Source organism: Hylobates moloch, unplaced genomic scaffold, assembly GCF_009828535.3.
Source record: "Hylobates moloch isolate HMO894 unplaced genomic scaffold, HMol_V3 SCAFFOLD_4, whole genome shotgun sequence".
Classification (NCBI taxonomy): Eukaryota; Metazoa; Chordata; class Mammalia; order Primates; family Hylobatidae; genus Hylobates; species Hylobates moloch.
Genome location: NW_026652279.1, coordinates 47926700 through 47945164, shown reverse-complemented (window position 1 = coordinate 47945164; position 18465 = coordinate 47926700). Strand labels below are relative to the sequence as shown.

Here is an 18465-nt window from a genome sequence, read left to right as displayed (position 1 = left end):
CAGCCTGAGGAACAAGAGCGAAACTCCGTCTCAAAAAAAAAAAAAAAAAAGAAAAAAAAGTTTCCCGAGCAATCCACCTTTTCGCATAGTGGAGCAGGGTACGCCATCTCCTGGAAGGCACAGTAGTTTGAGGTTGGTAATAGGGAAGGCTCCTTGTGACCCCTAGAAAGACAAGCCTTCAGGCTAACCCAGTAACACCCATCGTCAGGAATCCTTCACGGCCGCCGGAGGGCGCAAGGAGCTGCGGCTGGAAGTACACGCAGGGCCGGCGGAGGACGCGCGCGGAGCCTGTAGCTCGAGGCGCGCTGGAGGTGGGCGTCGGGACGTGCGCGCGGGGCGGTGCTGCGGCGGCGGAGGGAGCCGCGATGGAGGGCGCTCCGACTGTGCGCCAGGTAAGCGGGCCTCGCTGGGGCAGGTTCCCATCTGTGACTTTACCCGACCTTTTCTCACGGTGATTGCTTGAACCTTCTCAGATTACAGTTAATCCCTCCCTTGCCTTTTCTTCGTGCTCTTTGGAGTAGTACGGAAAGTTGTTACCGAGGAAACGGTTTCCTGTGCCTCTGCGAGCCCTTTCCCTACGGGCGGTGGTGGGGACATTTGCTTCCCTGTGGGCGTTGAGGGCTTGAATTTGGTCCCGAAATGTCCTGGTGGGGATGTCTCAGCCCCAGGCCCCCTTGGGTCAGGCCCCATGGTCGTGATTCTGACCCACTGTCACGTTTTTTCCAGCCTTGCCCCCTTCCTTTCATTCTCAGCCCTGTTGCAAGGGTCCGGATAGTTTAAATCACTGTGCTGTCAGCCAAGTTTTTGATTTCAGCTAGTCTAGTTTTATTTGTTTACTACTTTATTTGACAAAACGGAAGGCATGGTTATTAATATTCAGGATGAAACCCCACTTTTGTTGGACGGGCGCCTGCGTTTCTGAACACCATCCTCCTTCTACATTGGTTTGTGTGTATGTATTTTACTTTTAGAGAACTGCGGTCAGTGCTGTGTCTTCTGAAGAGCGTTATAGTTTACAGATTGGTGGAGGTACACAAATGTTGAATGAACAAATGAATGAGTGTATTATTTCACTTGATTTGAAAAACATTACTATGAAATAGTCAAGCTGGGTGTTCATGAACCCAGTCAGTCACTGATTCAATTATGTCCCTGGCACTGGGTGTTCGGGATTAGATGGTGATTAACACAGACATGATCCCTGCTCTCAATAAGCTTATTGTCTAGACTAGAGATAAAATTATGTCCTCTATTGTAGAGTTAAGGAACAGATGTACAGAGATTGACATTGCTAAGGACCACACAGCTAATAAGTCAGAGAGACAGGAATCTACTGTAGCCACCCCAGAAAGCCAGAATGGACCCCCACCCCAAGTTTGATTCAGGTGTAGAAACTGATGATGCCACACACACACACGAGGTTGGAGTGCGGTGGCGCAGTCTCGGCTCACTGCAAGCTCTGCCTCCCGGGTTCGCGCCATTCTCCTGCCTCAGACTCCCCAGTAGCTGGAACTACAGGCGCCCGCCACCACGCCCTGCTAATTTTTTGTGTTTTTAGTAGAAACGGGGTTTCACCGTGTTAGCCAGGATGGTCTTGAACTCCTGACCTTATGATCTGCCCGCCTCGGCCTCCCAAAGTGCTGGGATTACAGGATTGAGCCACCACCGCGCCCGGCCTGAAAAAGTCTTTTACTTACATAATTAAGGTCTCCGGGGAGAGCAAGGCAGGCCTCTCAAGCAGCACCAAAATGGCTTAAGAAAGCCTTAGGAAAAAACTGGCTCCAGGTCTGTTTTTCTGGTTAGGTTTAGGGAGTGGGGTCAGGGTGAGAGGTCCTGTATGCAGACAGGGGATTGCTTGAACTTCTCACCCAAGATGAAGAGAGGAGCACCCAGGCTTTCTTATTAGCTTACCCAGATGAGGTACAGAAGAGGAAGAGGGAGGGGTGAGGCAAACAAAGTAGACTGAGACTTGTGATAATTCACCCTTGATGTTTGATGACTGACATGCACCATTTGAATTTGAATTTGAATTTAAGTAAGCCATTGTGGCCCAGTGCAGTGGCTCATGCCTGTAATTCTAGCACTTTGGGAGGCCAAGGCAGAAAGAAGTATCTCTTGAGGACAGGAATTTGAGACCAGCCTGGGCAATATAGCAAGACCCTGTATCTACCAAAAAAAAAAAAAAAGAAAAGAAAAAAAGAAAAATTAACTGGGCATGCTTGTGTGGCGCCTGTAGTCCTAGCTATTTGGGAGGCTGAGATAGGAAGATCACTTGAGCACAGGAGGTTGAGACTGCAGTGACCCCTGTTTGTGTCACTGCATTCCAGCCTGGGTGACAGAGACCAAATTATTTTCTGAAATTTAACCAAGGTGGTAGGCCTTACACTATGTGTGGCACAATAGCCCATCCTCCTTTTGTGAGCTCCTTTGTATGTCAAAAGACTGTCCTCAGGGGAGGATGTCATCAATGGAATGTTATACTTGTGCTCCTGGAGAAAATTTGATGCAGTTAAGATCTTTCCTGTAAAGGTTGTGTATGATGGCAAGATTGCGTACTCTATGGTTAACCAGGTAAAGAGATATTATGTCTCTCTGGAGGTGAAGACCAACTATGGCTGAGGAGGTGTTGAAAGAGACACTGAACAGAACGTATTAGCCAAACCTATCACGGGAAAATATTTACTAGTTGTGGACTGGATAGTCAGTAATTTCAATAATATTGGGTATGGGGCCTTCCTGGGTAAAATGACATCATTGAGGATGCAGTAAGGAACCATGAGGTACCATTCATTCTTACCAAGTTTAATACGCGAAATTGGGCTGTTAAATGGAGAAGCAGTAGGGATAATTACTTTCACAAAGTACTTCTTTCTTTCTTTTCTTTTTTTTTTTTTTTGTGAGACAGAGTCTTGCGCTGTCGCCCAGGCTGGAGTGCAGTGGCACAATCTCGGCTCACCGCAACCTCCACCTCCCGGGTTCAAGCAATTCTCCTGCCTCAGCCTCCCAAGTAGCTGGGATTACAGGCACGTACCACCACGCCCAGCTAATTTTTGTATTTTTTTTTAGTTGAGACGGGGTTTTACCATGTTGGTCAGGCTGGTCTCGAACTCCTGACCTCGTGATCCACCTGGCTTGGCCTCCCAAAGTGCTGAGATTACAGACGTGAGCCACCGTGCCTGGCTGAAGTAGGTCTTACATAACAAGTTTCAGTCCTTGAAGGCCCTGTTTTGTTTTATATTGAGTTGCATAATTTTAACTGGGCATTGAGAGTGGTGGTCCATAGGGTCTCACTGTTTTGTTTATTTTGAGACGGAGTCTTGCTCTGTCACCTGGGCTGAAGTACAATGGTGCAATCACAACTTACTGTGATCTCCAACTCTTGGACTCAGGCAGTCCTCCCACTTCAGCCTCCCAAGTAGCTAGGACTACATGTGCGTACCACTACGCCAGGCTGATCTTTAAATTTTTTTGTAGAGAGGGGGCCTTGCTATATTGCCCAGCTTGTTCTCCATACTCTTGGCCTGAAGTGATCCTCCTGCCTCAGTCTCCCAAAATGTTGGGATTATACGTGTGAGCCAACATACCCAGCCTGTTTTCCCACTTCTTTGAAAGCCAATTTGTAAGCTCTAAAGACTTGATTTAAATTTAGTTTATTACTAATTGGGTCAGAGTGTCCATGGCCACAATACGATATTTTAGGGCAATGTATACCACCATCATGGAGTATTTAGGCAAAGGAATAGTTCTGATGGTTAAAGTGAGGCATACCTATTTGTTGTCTATTTTATGTTGAATAACTCCTAAGATTGTAGGGGATACCTTGTTTAAATTTACTGGGAACTCTAGGTATAACTGTAATTTGAGACCCAATATTGATTAAAGCCATGAAGATTTGCCAATTGCTGCATTTTAGCTGATGTTGAAGTTAACTTAGAACCTATGTTGTAGAGGCACAAAAGCCAGTCTTTTATCTTGTATTATATAAATTATTTTAAATTCTGTATGTTTTATTAGATCAGTTTATGGACTTCAGTTTCAGTTTTTTTTGTTTTTGTTTTTGTTTTGCTGTTGTATGTTTCCTCCCCTTCTATCCAGGTTTGTTGGTTTCTCCCTCTCTTTTTGGAGGTTACTGGATATACTTCAGGTGGAGGAGGTCTTCTCTACCCTCTCATGTTTACAAATTTCTTTCTCCAGAGAGCCTCAAATCAGTATCATCATGGTTAGGGGCTTCCCCCATGGCAATGGTTGTTTATAGGATTTAAGAACCTCAAGTTTGGCGGGATGCAGTGGCTCATGCCTGTAATCCTAGCACTTTAGGAGGCTTAGGAGGGCCAATCACGTGAGGTCCAGCGTGGCCAACATGGTGAAACCCCATCTCTACTAAAAATACAAAAATTAGTCGGGTGAGGTGGTACACACTTGTGATCCCAGCTACTCAGGAGACTGAGGCAGGAAAATCGCTTGAACCAGGGAGGTAGAGGTTGCAGTGAGCTGAGATTGCGTCACTGCACTCGAGCCTAGGCGACAGAGTGAGACTGTCTCAAAAAAAAAAAGAAAAGAACCTTCAGCTTAAGTGGAGCAGCAGCAGCAGAGGTATTTAAGGATCCTGGTCCACCATATGCTGTTTTTTGTTTTTTGTTTTTTGTTGTTGTTGTTGTTGTTTGTTTGAGACAGGGTTTTGCTTTGCCGGCCAGGCTGGAGTGATCATGCCTCCCAAAGTGCTGGGATTATAGGCATGAGTCACTGTGCCTGGCCCATATGCTTTTATAATGGCTACTCCTCCTTACTCCCCTATTCCATATTCTCTTTTTTCTTTTTTTAACTCCCTGATGAGTGCTCTTACTTGAGCAATTACCCGATGGGCCCATATTTTTTTGAGGCAGAGTCTGGCTCTGTCACCCTGGCTGGCGTGCAGTGGTGTGATCTCAGCTCACTGCAACCTCCTCCTCCTGGGTTCAAGCAATTCTTCTGCCTCAGCTTCCAAGTAGCTGGGACTACAGGCCACCATGCCTGGCTAATTTTTTGTATTTTTAGCAGGGACAGGGTTTCATTATATTAGCCAGGCTGGTCTTGAACTCCTGGCCTCAAGTGATCCCAAAGTGTTGGGATTACAGGCATGAGCCACCTCGCACAGCTGGCACATCTTATTCGTTTGTTTAAACTCCATTGTTGGTATAAATCAGAGCTTATTTACTAATTTCTCTGTTGATGGACGGTGAGGTTATTTCCACTTTCATAGTATTAACAAACATTCTTGACTCTATGTGTATATTAAATTGCTGCATTGCAGTATATGTCTATCTTCTTTCCTACTGGGCATTGCAAATTGTTCTCCAAAATAGTTGTACAAACGGACACTCCCATTAAATTGTATTTTTATTATTTACTGTTCCTCTAGCAGACTGTGCACTTCTGGAGACGGAGGACTTTGTTTTATTCATCTTTGCATCCCTAGTGCCAACCAAACTACCTAGCAAATAATAGTAGTTGGAAAATCTTTGTTGCATGTATAAATGTATGAACTTGGCTGGGTGAGGTGGCTCATGCTTATAATCCCAACATTTCTGGAGGCTGAGATAGGAGGATTGCTTTGGCCTAGGAGTTCAAGGCTGCAGTGAGCTATGATTGGGCCATTACACTCCAGTCTGGGTGAAAGAGTGAGACCCTGTCTCTAAAGAAAATAAAATAAGAATAAAAAATAAATAAAAATAAATATATAACTATATGAACTATTGAAGCAAAAACATATTTATTACTGTCTTCTAAACATTTAAATATTACCCTTTTAAAATTAATGTATATGTTGTGAACATTAACTTTTTTCTTTTTAAAATGGCCATTTCTCAATAAATAATTTACATGGTTTGATATTTGTTTCCAGGTGATGAATGAAGGGGATTCAAGCCTTGCTACCAAGTTACAGGAAGATGTAGAGGAAAATCCTAGTCCAACTGTGGAAGAGAATAATGTGGTAGTTAAAAAACAGGGGCCAAATTTACATAATTGGAGTGGCGACTGGAGCTTTTGGGTAATTTCTTTTTTTACCTCTTTATTTTAATCTTGAATACAAATTTTCTTTAAATCTGCAAGGAGTCATATAGTATTTGTAAAATTTCCTTCTTAGCTTCTAGATTTTAGGTGTTTCAGTTTTAGTCCAGAGTGCCAAAGACATTTCTGATTATTCTCTCCTTTGACCACTAGAATGCACTGTTGTCTGGTTCGATGGAATGGAATTAATCTGCTTCAATTTCCTTGTGTGAAAACTACACCACAAAAGTGGATTCCACTTATACTGTAGCTCACTGTATTGTCAAGAGACTAATGTTATATAGAAACCATATTTCTAAATGTTACTGAGAAGCCAGATATTTTGTATAATTTTGATTTAAAAAATTCATTCCTATACCTAAAGAAAGTTTAGCAATGTTCAACCTATAGTGTATAATGACTATAAGATGGTTTTAAAGTTAGAAGCTACATATTCTGTTTCCATTGTGTTCACTCGGTTGTGTAATCTGGATGTGCTTCAGGTTTCCCCACTGTAAAATGAGACTACTGCTTGTTGATTAGGCACATTAAGATCTTAGAGTCTTTTTGGAAGAAAAACACTTCTGTATGTTACAAATGCTAACATTTATCATATTAAAGGACTCATTCTGAATCTAGCAATTCCTATGAGAATTATGAACCATTTGATAGAATCTAGTATGATACAACTATAAGTGAAAATTATGTAGGATGGTAAGGCATGTATAGTTCCAATTAGTTCATTAGAAAGCTGATCTCCTGGCTGGGCACGATAGCTCATACCTGTAATCCCAGCATTTTGAGAGGCTGAGGTGGGCAGATTACTTGAGCCCAGGAGTTTGAGACCAGCCTGGGTAACATGGCAAAACCCAGTCTCTACAAACAAACAAACAAACAAACAAAAATTAGCCAGGTGTGGTGGCACATGCCTACAGGCTACATCCCAGCTACTCAGGAGGCTGAGGTGGGAGGATCACCTGAGCCTGGGAAGTTGAGGCTGCATTGAGCCATGATCATGCCACTGCCCTCCAGCCTGGGTAACAGAAAGAGAACCTGTCTCAAAAAAAAAAAACAAACAAAAAAAACTCATCTTTTGAGGATTAGGTATCCTTGGTAGCAGATTTTCTTGTAATTTTAGAGTAGGCTAAAAAAAGATTCATTAACAGGTTATAAAGATTAGTACAAGTACCATCATTCTGTTCATAATTAGCAGTTCAGTTCATTGGAATCTTAACAGTTATTGAATCTTAACGTGACTAATAGGTTTTGATTTCCTATTAAGAAACGTGACATCATAAGTTTTTTTGAACTATTTTCTAAGGAAAATATTTAATTGCTAAGAAATATACAAAAATAACAATACTTCCTAAAAATAATGTCATCTCTATTGACTCTATTATTTTTGGTCACATTTAGAAGAGGTTTATGACAATATTGTAGTATTATGACCTTTCTGCACTAATTTTTTTTTTTTTTTTGAGGCAGAGTTTCGCTCTTGTCACCCAGGCCGGAGTGCAATGGTGTGATCTCCAGTCATTGCAACCTCTGCCTCCTGGGTTCAAGTGATTCTCCAGCCTCAGCCTCCCAAGTAGCTGGGTTTACAGGCACCTGTCACCACACCCAGCTAATTTTGTATTTTTAGTAGAGACGGGGTTTCATCATGTTGGCCAGGCTGGTCTTGAACTCCTGACCTCAGGTGATCCGCCCGCCTCGGCCTCCCAAAGTGCTGAGCCACTGCGCCCAGCCTCTGCACTGATTTTTTTTTTTATAGCTTATGTTTTAGATTGGGGAACCTTCATAGGTTTAAGGACTATCTACAGGGCTAAGTAGTTACTGTGGTTACTATTAACAGACTTAAAGCAAGAAAAATGGTAATGCAAGAAAAGGAAAAAGCAAAGGAATGACATAATTTAGAAATAGGAGAGAAAAAAAGAGGGATGTATTCTAGATCCCTGCTACTAAAGGTGTAGTATGGGGGCCAGCAGATTTGGCATTATCTGCTGGCACTGCAGAATCTTGGGCCCAACCTCAGACTTACTGGATCACAATCTTTATTTTTCACAAGATTTTTAGGTGATTTACATTTAAATTAAAGTTTGAGAAGCACTGATTTAGAGTGTCAGAGGTTTACTTTGGCTCAGTTTGGGCCCCTAAGCTGATTGCAAACACTTTATTTTAAGGACATTATATATGCATTCACATAGAATAGACCTAAAGAGAAGTACAGTATCTCATAAGTTTTACAGACTTTTCTACAGGTCAGTTACCCAGACACCAGAACTGTCAACAACTCAGAAGCAAACAAAAACAAAAAAAAGACCCCACATAGCTAAATCAGAGTTCATGCTGATATATCTGGTAATAGGAGAGATCCTCAAATCTTCATTTGGTGTTTCTTTAATATATTTTTTGCTATATTTTTTATAAGCTTAAATAAACTGAATAGGATATTGAAGGTAGGGAAACTAGTTGAAAATAACACATAGATACCAGCAAGAAATGATAGCAGAAACTCAAAAAAAGTGAAGAAACCCAGACCTTTGTTTTTTCATTTTTTAATTTTTTTACTGATATCTCTTATTCTCTTTCATCATTCAGTTGTTCAAAACATTACAAGAGGCATGAAAGGAAAAATAATTGCATTTTTAAAACTCAGTCTGTCCAAAATATAACATATGAAACCGTGCTATTGTATCTTAGGAAATAAAAGCATTCAAAGTTAATTTGATATCAAAGTTCAAGATGAAGACTAACCTCAAAATATGGCATGTGCAATGAAACCTGGACCTTTTAATGTGGAGGCCAAAGGTCTGTGCAGCTAAGTTGGCTCTAAATAGTACTGTAGCTGGTAGAAATGGCGTTTTAAAAGTCTGGAAAATAAATAATTCATTTTTTCTCTGCCATTTAAAATCCATCAACATCTACCACGACTCTGGCATATTGCTGTTGTTTACTTCATTCTTCTCCAAATAAAGTAGGTATTGAAGAAAAACAAATATGATGGGAAGTTCACTGAGGGGTCTAAAATTAACACAAGGAAGACAAGCCAGGCATTGTAGCACATGCCTGTAGTCCAGCTGCTCAGGAGGCCTGAGAAAGGGGATCACTTGAGCCCAGGAGTTTGAATCTAGAGACCCCATCTCTAAAACAAACAAATGAAAATAAAACAAAACACAAGGAAGACAAGTAGCATAACAGGGATGTATTCATAAGGCACATGACCTGGTACGTAAGCAAATAATTAGGGATGTCAGAGCCATTTCACTTGAATACCCAAGGAGTCTGGAGTTGTGCTTTTTCACTTTAGAGAGGTTTCTAGCAAAAGAATGGATAACTTTAAAAAGTATTGGTATTTAAAGAGTTAAGCTACAGGGATCTGGGAAGTTCACTAATGTAGAATAATTCATATGATCTAGCCTGGCTAAATCAGTTGTTCCACAGTAGTGAATTTAGAGGGCAGCATGATATAATTGAACACATTGGAGACTGGGAACAAAACATCTGGAAGAGTCTCTGCTCTGCATCTGGTGATTTCAGGGTGTGGTCATCTTGAGTATGTTGCATAACCTGTCTCACCTCAGTTACCTCACCTATAAAATTAGAGATTGGGTCACGGTATTACAACACTGGTCTGTCTTGAATCAGTAGTAACCTCATGCTGTTTAACAGATTGGCTAATAAGTGCCTTTCTGACAGTAAGACTAATTTAAATAATAAGAATTAACTCTCCATGGCTATCGATAGTGAGCAACAGCTTCAGAGTTTCAGATTTTCTATTTCAACTCTGTAGTATAAAGATAGGAATCTTAGTTGTTGTATTTGTTTTATTTTTTTATTTTAAAATATTGGGCCAGACATTGTGGCTCATGCTTATAATCCCAACACTTTGGGAGGCCAGGGTGGGAGGATCACTTGAGGCCAGGAGTTTGAGACCAACCTGAGCAACATAGTAAGAACCCTGTCTCAACAAAACAAAATAAAAATTAGCTGGCTGTGGTGGCTTTTACCTGTAGTCCCAGCCACTTGGGAGGCTGACATGGAAGGATTGCTTGAGTCCAGGATTTGAGGTTATGGTGCGCTGTGATCATGCCACTGCACTCCAGGCTAGGCGACAGAGAGAGACACTGTCTCAATAAAATAAAATAAAATAAAATAAAATATTTAATTCTAGTATGTGGGAAATGAATTTTATTATTACCTTTTAAAACCTAGTGAAACAATAAAAATTATGTGAAATGATGAAATGAAATTTAAAATAATGGCAAATATTTATGCTTTTGCCCATTAACTTACTAAAAACAGATATAGCAAAATGTAAAACCAACCAACCAACCAACAAACAAAAAACCCTTAAAACAAAAGACTTACTTTCTTCTTGGCTAGAGTAATAGTATATTCTATGTGGATTAAGATCCCAGAGGCAAGGCAAACAAAGATCTGCAGCAGATGCCTTTATTTAGTGCAACTTCTTTTAGTGATACAGAGTAAGCAACTTTTGGGAGTAGAAAATAGCCTTTGACATTATTCATTGTGTGTGTTCGGAAGATGACATACTTAACTGGGATATTTTAATAGAAGTAATAGTGCTTTGGATAAGGTAGTTAATATTAAATATTCTTTTGTGCTTTGATATTTCATTAATATTAAGTTCTTTAAATGTCAATTGTATATATTTACTTTTTTTTTTTTTTTGCTGTAAGTTTATTCAATGCAAAATAATACTCTCCAGTTTTACTGAGGTGGCTGACCATGTCCACGACCAAATCTGCCTTAAAACTGGAATTCGGTTGCTGACCCGGCCCCAGGCTTGACTTTCTTATTGGCACCAGGGGGCATAGCACTCTGTCTGTAGGTATCTCTGTCGGCTTCCCCTTTTGTGAGTCTTGCAGGTCGCTCACCCTCCAGACCTTTAGGCCAAGGCCTGCCAGTCTCTGGACGGCTGCAGTGTAGGGTGGTAGGCACAATCTCTGGGGCAGATGAAGATAATCACGGAGATACTGGATGCCCTCATTGGTAAGGTACCAGTAGAAATGTCCCCAGGCAAACTGTACCTTCACGTGGCCTCGGGACTTGAGAGACTGCATGGCCTTCATGACATGAAGGTTGGGCACATTCTTGTCTGCCAGCTCGGGTGCTTAGGCATGTGGACATCCTTCTTGGCCACCATGACTCCTTCCTTAAAAAGGAGTTCATAAATGGCAATCCGGTTCTTCTTAGGCATCAACATCTCCGTGGCTATAGGGTCTGGGGCTGGGGCTGGAAAGACTATACTTACTTTTTTTATTTTTTTATTTATTTTATTTTTATTTTTTTTGAGATGGAGTCTTGCTCTGTTGCCCAGGCTGGAGTGCAGTGGCGTGATCTTGGCTCACTGCAAACTCTGCCTCCCGGGTTCACACCATTCTCCTGCCTCAGCCTCCTGAGTAGCTGGGATTACAGGTGTGTGCCACCACGCCCGGCTAATTTTTTGTATTTTTAGTAGAGACAGGGTTTCACCATGTTAGCCAGGATGGTCTCGATCTCCTGACCTTGTGATCTGCCCACCTTGGCCTCCCAAAGTGCTGGGATTACAGGCGTGAGCCACCGCACCCGGCCTATACTTCTTCAATAGCATATTTAGCTAATCGTTGTATTTTTAAACTGGAGGGATTTGTAAAGTTTTCTGAAATGTGTAACTAAAATTAAGTTTGCTCAGGGGTCCTTTGTGTGTTCCTCTTTGAATAATTGTTTATTTGAAAATCTTGAAAACTAAGCATAAAGAAGATAGGAGATCTCAGATTCCTCAGGTCTTTGATTTAGGAAGGGAAGTAGAAAAAAAGATGGAGTAGGAGAATTTTAAAAAAGATTAGAGTTTGAATTGATTATTCAGTGCCATGATCTCAGCTCACTGCAGCCTCCGCCTCCGCCTCCTGGGTTCAAGTGATTCTCCTGCCTCAGCCTCCTGAGTAGCTGGGACTATAGGCGCACGCCGACAGCTGAGCTAATTTTTGTATTTTTGGTAGAGATGGGGTTTCACCATGTGAGCCAGGCTGGTCTCAAGCTCCTGACCTCAGGTGATCCATCCACCTCAGCCTCCCAAAGCGCTGGGATTGCAGGCCTGAACCACTGCGCCTGGCCAAGTTTTGTTTAACTGTGCAAAAAATCAGAAGTCTTTATTCTGTACTTTATTTATTTATTTATTTGTTTGAGGCACAGTCTCACTCTGTCAGCCAGGCTGGAGTGCAGTGGCATGATCTCGGCTCACTGCAACCTCCGCCTCCTGGGCTCAAGCGATTCTCGTGCCTCAGCCTCCCGAGTAGCTGGGATAAGAGGCACATACCACCACTCCCGGCCTATTCTGTAGTTTATCAGTAACTTATCCTACTCACATTATTTACAGGTAAATTTTTCTACTTAGAAGTGGGGAATAAAACTGATTTTTTTTTTTGCCACAAATCTGATTTATACATACATAGTAAGGATTAATTAATGTTGTACTATTAAAAAAAATCCCAAGAGGATTAATTAGTATGTTTGTAACATACTTTGGCAACTGGGGAGAATAGGTTTCCTGTAATCGTGTTGTCCTCCACAACAGCATGCCTTGGATTTATTCAAGCTTATAAAGGATATTTCAGATTTTTACTTTGGTGACTGATAAAAAAGAATAAACTCATTTTCTAATTTATGTTGGATTAAAACAACATTTTATCCAATTTGAAAAATTTTAAGTATAGTTAGATACTGCTTGATAAACCTAGATATCTTTTAACAGTTATAGGTTTAATTGTAAAGGAATAAAAACCAACACTTCTGGCAATACAAGAAGGGGACTATTTAAATGCTCTTCTGCTAAAGGTACCTAGCAATGCTGGATGAAATGTTTCAAACTTTTATTTTAATAATGCATGTCTTGGCTCACAAAACAGCGAGGGAAATATACCTAAGGGGTTAAAAAAAAAAAAAAAAAGAGGGAACCGATTACCAGAGTTGTAAGCCCATGAGCTAATGCTGAGGTACCCCTGAGGAATTTGCTCAGCTTTAATGGCTATGCTGTGATAGGAGATAGGAGATAGCACCTTGAACTTGTGTGAGCTGGAACTGAGAACTCTTTATAAAGCCTGACTCCCATACCCTCTGTGAAATACAGATGCAAAAATTCCACTACATCCACAGGTTGAAGACAAGGAAACTTGTCTGTCTAAGCCAGGGCTTAGGGTGGGAGTGGGGGTAGTTTCTCCTAAGAATATGTAACTATAATCCATCTCTAACTGTAGTCCATCTCTCATGAAGTTTTGGGGCTTGGATTTAGTACTCTATAAGTGAGCAGAAAGCGATTCAATAAATAGCGTATTTGACCCTCCAAAACTTCAGATAATAAAACTATTATACCAAATAAAGACTACAAAAGTCATATGACATTGCAAGGACAATAGGAGGAATTGAAAGTATTATAAATGGATAGGAAATTCTCAAGAACACCAGGCAGATTTGAAAAAATAAATACAACTTCTAGAAATGAAAAATATGGTCATTGAAATAATCGTAATTAAAGAATGCAGTGGGCTTGGGAAATGGCAACTAAAGAGAGATCAGTAAACTGAAAGATACATACGTATTAGGAAATTCCTCAAATTGTATCCCTGAGAGATAAAGAGAGAAAGTATGAAAGAGAGCAGTTTAAGATGTAAAGGGAATAGTAGTAGAGAAGCCCATTATGAATCTTATAGCAGTTTCAGAAGATGAACACAGAGAATGAGCAAGAGGCAATATTAAAAGAGAATGTGCATGAAAGATTTTCACTCAAGTTGAAGGGCTTCATAATCAGGAATTGCAGTGAGCTGCTCACAGGATAAATTAAGGAGTATGTGAGCAGAGACATGACGATCTTAAAAGTGGCAAAGGTAGATACACATGAATTAAGAAAGGAATGGTCTTATTTATTCATTTATTAGAGTGTCTTCTATGCACGAAAATGTTCTAAGTGAACAGGGCAGCCTCTCTACCACCCTGGATCTGACAACAGAATGGGAGCCGGACAGCATATAACTAAACAAACATGTACTATGTCAGGTAGTGATAGAAGCTATGAAGACAACAAAAGAATGTAAAGGTGTAGAGAATAACATGGGAGGGAGTAGCATTTTTAGCTAGGATGGTCAGGAATAGCTTCTCTGAGGAAGTGCCATTAGAGAGAGGCTTAAATGGTGGTGGCGGGTGAGAGAAGGAGAACACCAGTGAATCCTGGAAGGGAAGGGAAAGCGCAGTGGTGTTCTATGGAAAGGCTCTGAGTCTGCAATGAGATTGGCTTGCTTGACAGATAGCCTGCTGAAGGGATTGATGTGGTGGGTGAGGGAACAAGAAAGATCAGGGATAATTATTCCCAGGTTTCTGGTCAGTGCAGCTGGGTACATGGAAGTGCCATTTAGGGGAAGAAAAGACTGAGGGAAAAGTAGGTTCTGGCATGTGGGGAAATCAAGAGTTTTTTTTTTTTGTAACTGAGTTGACGATGCATGTTTGATATATGGATAGAAAGGTCAGGTGGGCTATTGAATATACTACTCGAATCTTAGGGGAGAGATTGGAGCCAGAAGTAAATTGAGAAGTTTCGAGTAGGCATGATACTTAAAGACAGACTTATGAAGACTGGATCAGATTACTTAGGGAGAAAATATGGATAGAGAAGAGAAGTGGACTCTCCAATGTTCAAAACTTCAGGTGGTGGAGCAGAAAGTGGCAAAAAAGCCTGAGATTTGGTTAGGAGATAGAAGAACATCTTAAAAGCGTGGTGTCCTCAGAGGCAAGTGAAGGAAGCCTTTCAAGACTGTGTTGAGTTCGGTGCAACGTGAGAGTTGGCAAGATGGGGGTTGTTAAGATCATTGAAAGTACAACTTAAGGGCAAAAACCTGACTAAAGTACCAGCTTTTGGAGTGTTGTCCTAATCTTCCTTTGTAAAATTTGACTTATGGTTGTTTAAAGAAGGGCCAAAGGAAGAAAATTCATGTTTCATTAAAAACATACATACTTCTTTAAAGATCACCATATCAACATGAAAAAAATCTTTTGGGGGAAAAACTTAACTACTAAGAAATTGCTTTACCAATAAATTAACATATTTAGTAAATGACATAGAGAATATGGAAATTAACTAGAACGGTGATATGTTACTGGGAGATTTAATAAGGCTTCAACCTAAGTATAGCCCTTTGATTATCTAGGGCAATGAGATATTTAAATAGCACATAAAAAACAAATCTAAGATAATACAAAATTTCTAGCTCTACCTGCCTTTCCAAAAAACCTTTATTAGATATGATCTGTGCACATAAAAACAGTGACACTGAGCTGGGCGTGGTGGCTCACGCCTGTAATCCCAGCAATTTGGGAGGCTGAGGTGGGCGGATCATCTGAGGTCGGGAGTTTGAGACCAGCCTGACCAACATGAAGAAACCCTGTCTCTACTAAAAATACAAAATCAGCTGGGCGTGGTGGTGCATGCCTGTAATCCCAGCTACTTGGGAGGCTGAGGCAGGAGAATCGCTTGAACCCAGTAGGTGGACGTTATGGTGAGTCGAGATCACGCCATTGCAGTCCAGCCTGGGTAACAAGATCAAAACTCTGTCTCAAAAACAAACAAAACACAAAACAAAACAAAAACAGTGACACTGAATCCCATGAGCTACATGGGAGAGTGACTCTCTCTCACCTTAGTAATACTTTGATCAATAATTGATTTTGGCCGGGCACAGTGGCTCATGCCTGTAATCCCAGCACTTTGGGAGGCCAAGGCAGGCGGATCACTTGAGGCCAGGAGTTCGAGATCAGCCTGGCCAACATGGCAAAACCCCCTCTCTAATAAAAATTAAAAACATAAGCCGAGCATGGTGGTGCGCGCCTGTAATCACAGCTACTCGGAAGGTTGAGGTGGGAGAATTGCTTGAACCCAGGAGATGGAGGTTGCAGTGAGCCGAGATCACACCACTGTACTTCAGCCTGGGTGACAGAGTGAGACTCTGTCTCAGAAAAAAAAAAGAAAAATAAATAATAATTAAGTGATTTTAACTGCATTATTTCTCTGGAGAAGATGTTAGTAAGTAAAATGGCCTAAAGGTGAGCGGTTGGAGGAAGGGGAAAATGGTGTGGCATATTGACCTCTGAATCAGCTTTAAACATTTTCCCCTCTTATATAGAAATAACACTTAAAAAAATTTTTTTTTTGAGACAGAGCCTTGCTCTGTCACCCCGGCTGGAGTGCAGTGGTGCGATCTCGGCTCATTGCAACCTCTGCCTCCCCATTTCTAGGGATTCTCCTGCCTCAGCCTCCTGAGTAGCTGGAATTACAGGCGCGTGCCACCAGCTGAGCTAATTTTTGTATTTTTAGTAGAGTTGGGGTTTCAACATGTTGGCCAGGCTGGTGTTGAACTCCTGACTTCAAGTGATCTGCCAGCTTCGGCCTCCCAAAGGCTGGGATTACAGGTGTGAGCCACTGTGCCCAGCTGGAATTAACACATTTATTCTAATTGTATCAACCTCCTCCTCTTTTACTTTTTTTCTCTTTTACTTCTCGGTGAAAGAGGTAAGTGTAGAGTCGTATGCATTTTTTAAGAAATAATAGGGATCCCTGTATCCTTTAAACAGTTTCCCCCAATAGTAACATCTTGTAAAACTATAGTACAATATCACAACTAAGATTTTGACATGGATATAATCAAGAACATTTTCATCATGACAGGAATTCCTCGTGTTACCCTTTTATAAATATAGCCGCTTTCCTCCCACTGCCACCCCCTACATTACCCCCGGCTAGTCTGTTCTTCAGATTTATTTATTTGTTTATGTATATATGTATTTATTTATTTAGAGACAGAGTCCCGCTCTGTCGCCCAGGCTGGAGTGCAGTGGTGCAATCTCAGCTCACTGCAACCTCCACCTCCTGAGTTCAAGCAATTCTCCCATCTGAGCCTCCTGAGTAGCTGGGATTACAGGTGCGTGCTACCACGCCCGGCTAATTTTTGTATTTTTAGCACAGACGGGTTTCTCTATGTTGGCCAGGCTGGTTGCAAACTCCTGACCTCAAGTGATCTGCCTGCCTCAGCATCCCAAAGTGTTGGGATTACAGGCTTGAGCCACTGTGCCCGGCAGCCTTTTTTTTTTTTTAAAGATAGATCTGGCTCTGTTGCCCAGACTGGAGTGCTGTGGTACAATCTCGGCTCACTGCAACCTCCATCTCCTGGGCTCAGAGATCCTCCTGCCTCAGCCTGCTAAGTGGTTAGGACTACAGGCATGTGCTACTGTACTCAGCTAATTTTTGTATTTTTAGTAGAGGTGGGTTTTGACCATGTTGCCCAGGCTGGTCTCGAACTCCTGAGCTCAAGTGATCCACCTGCCTTGGCATCCCAAAAAACTACCATTGTAGTCATGAGCCACCATGCTCTGCCCTGTATGCCTTTTATTTCCTTAACAAAACAAACAAAACAAAACAAACAAAAAAACAACCAAAAACTCAATTGCACTGGCTGAAACTTCCAGCACTATGTTGAATAAGAACAGTGAGAGTGGACATTCTTGCCTTTTTTCTGATCTTGCAAGGAAATCATTAAGGCTTTCATCATTAAGGTATTTTTTAAACTATAGGTATTTTGTAGAGGCTCTTAATCAAATTTAGGAAGTTCTCTTGTATTCCTTTTTTTTTTTTTGAGACGGAGTTTTGCTCTGTCGCCCAGGCTGGGGTGCAGTGGCATGATCTCGTCTCACTGCGAGCTCTGCCTCCCCGGTTCACGCCATTTTCTGCCTCAGCCTCCTGAGTAGCTGGGACTACAGGTGCCTGCCACCACGCCTGACTAAATTTTTTGTATTTTTAGTAGAGACGGGGTTTCATCGTGTTAGCTAGGACGGTCTCGATCGCCTGACCTTGTGATCTGTCCTCCTCGGCCTCCCAAAGTGCTAGGATTACAGGCATGAGCCACCGCATCCAGCCTGTATTCCTATTTTTAAAGATTTTTTGGCCCGGCGTGGTGGCTTATGCCTGTAATCCCAGCACTTTGGGAGGCCAAGGCAGGCGGATCATGAGGTCAGGAGTTCAAGACAAGCCTGGCCGAGATGGTGAAACCCCGTCTCTACTAAAAATACAAAAGATTAGCCAGGTGTGGTGGCACGCGCCTGTAATCCCAGCTACTCAGGAGGCTGAGGCAGAGAATTGCTTAAACCAGGAGAGTGGAAGTTGCAGTGAGCTGAGATCATGCCACTGCACTCCAGCCTGGGTGACAGAGTGAGACTGTGTCTCAAAAAAAAAAAAAAAGTTTTTATCACAAATGAACGTTGAATTTTGTCAAATATTATTCCTATATCAAGTGATATGATTGTGTAATTTTTAAAAGCACGTTCATATGGTGGGTTACATTGATTGATTTTTTAAATATTGAACCAGCCTTGGATGCTGGAATAAACTCCACTTGGTCA

At 41.6% G+C, this 18465-nt stretch overlaps 1 protein-coding gene and 1 pseudogene across 1 annotated transcript in view; one reads left to right on the top strand and one right to left on the bottom strand.

The window, feature by feature from the left end:
• The first annotated feature begins 339 nt into the window (after positions 1-339).
• The window catches only part of GRAMD1C (GRAM domain containing 1C), a 113987-nt gene continuing 95861 nt past the window's right edge, over positions 340-18465 (top strand). The window contains exons 1-2 of the mRNA XM_032150143.2: positions 340-392; positions 5882-6028. Of these exons, the coding sequence (XP_032006034.1) occupies positions 366-392; positions 5882-6028 (174 nt within the window). The 5' untranslated portion in view covers positions 340-365. The remainder of the gene's footprint in view (positions 393-5881; positions 6029-18465) is intronic.
• Positions 10759-11254, bottom strand: LOC116466937 (small ribosomal subunit protein eS10-like; annotated as a pseudogene).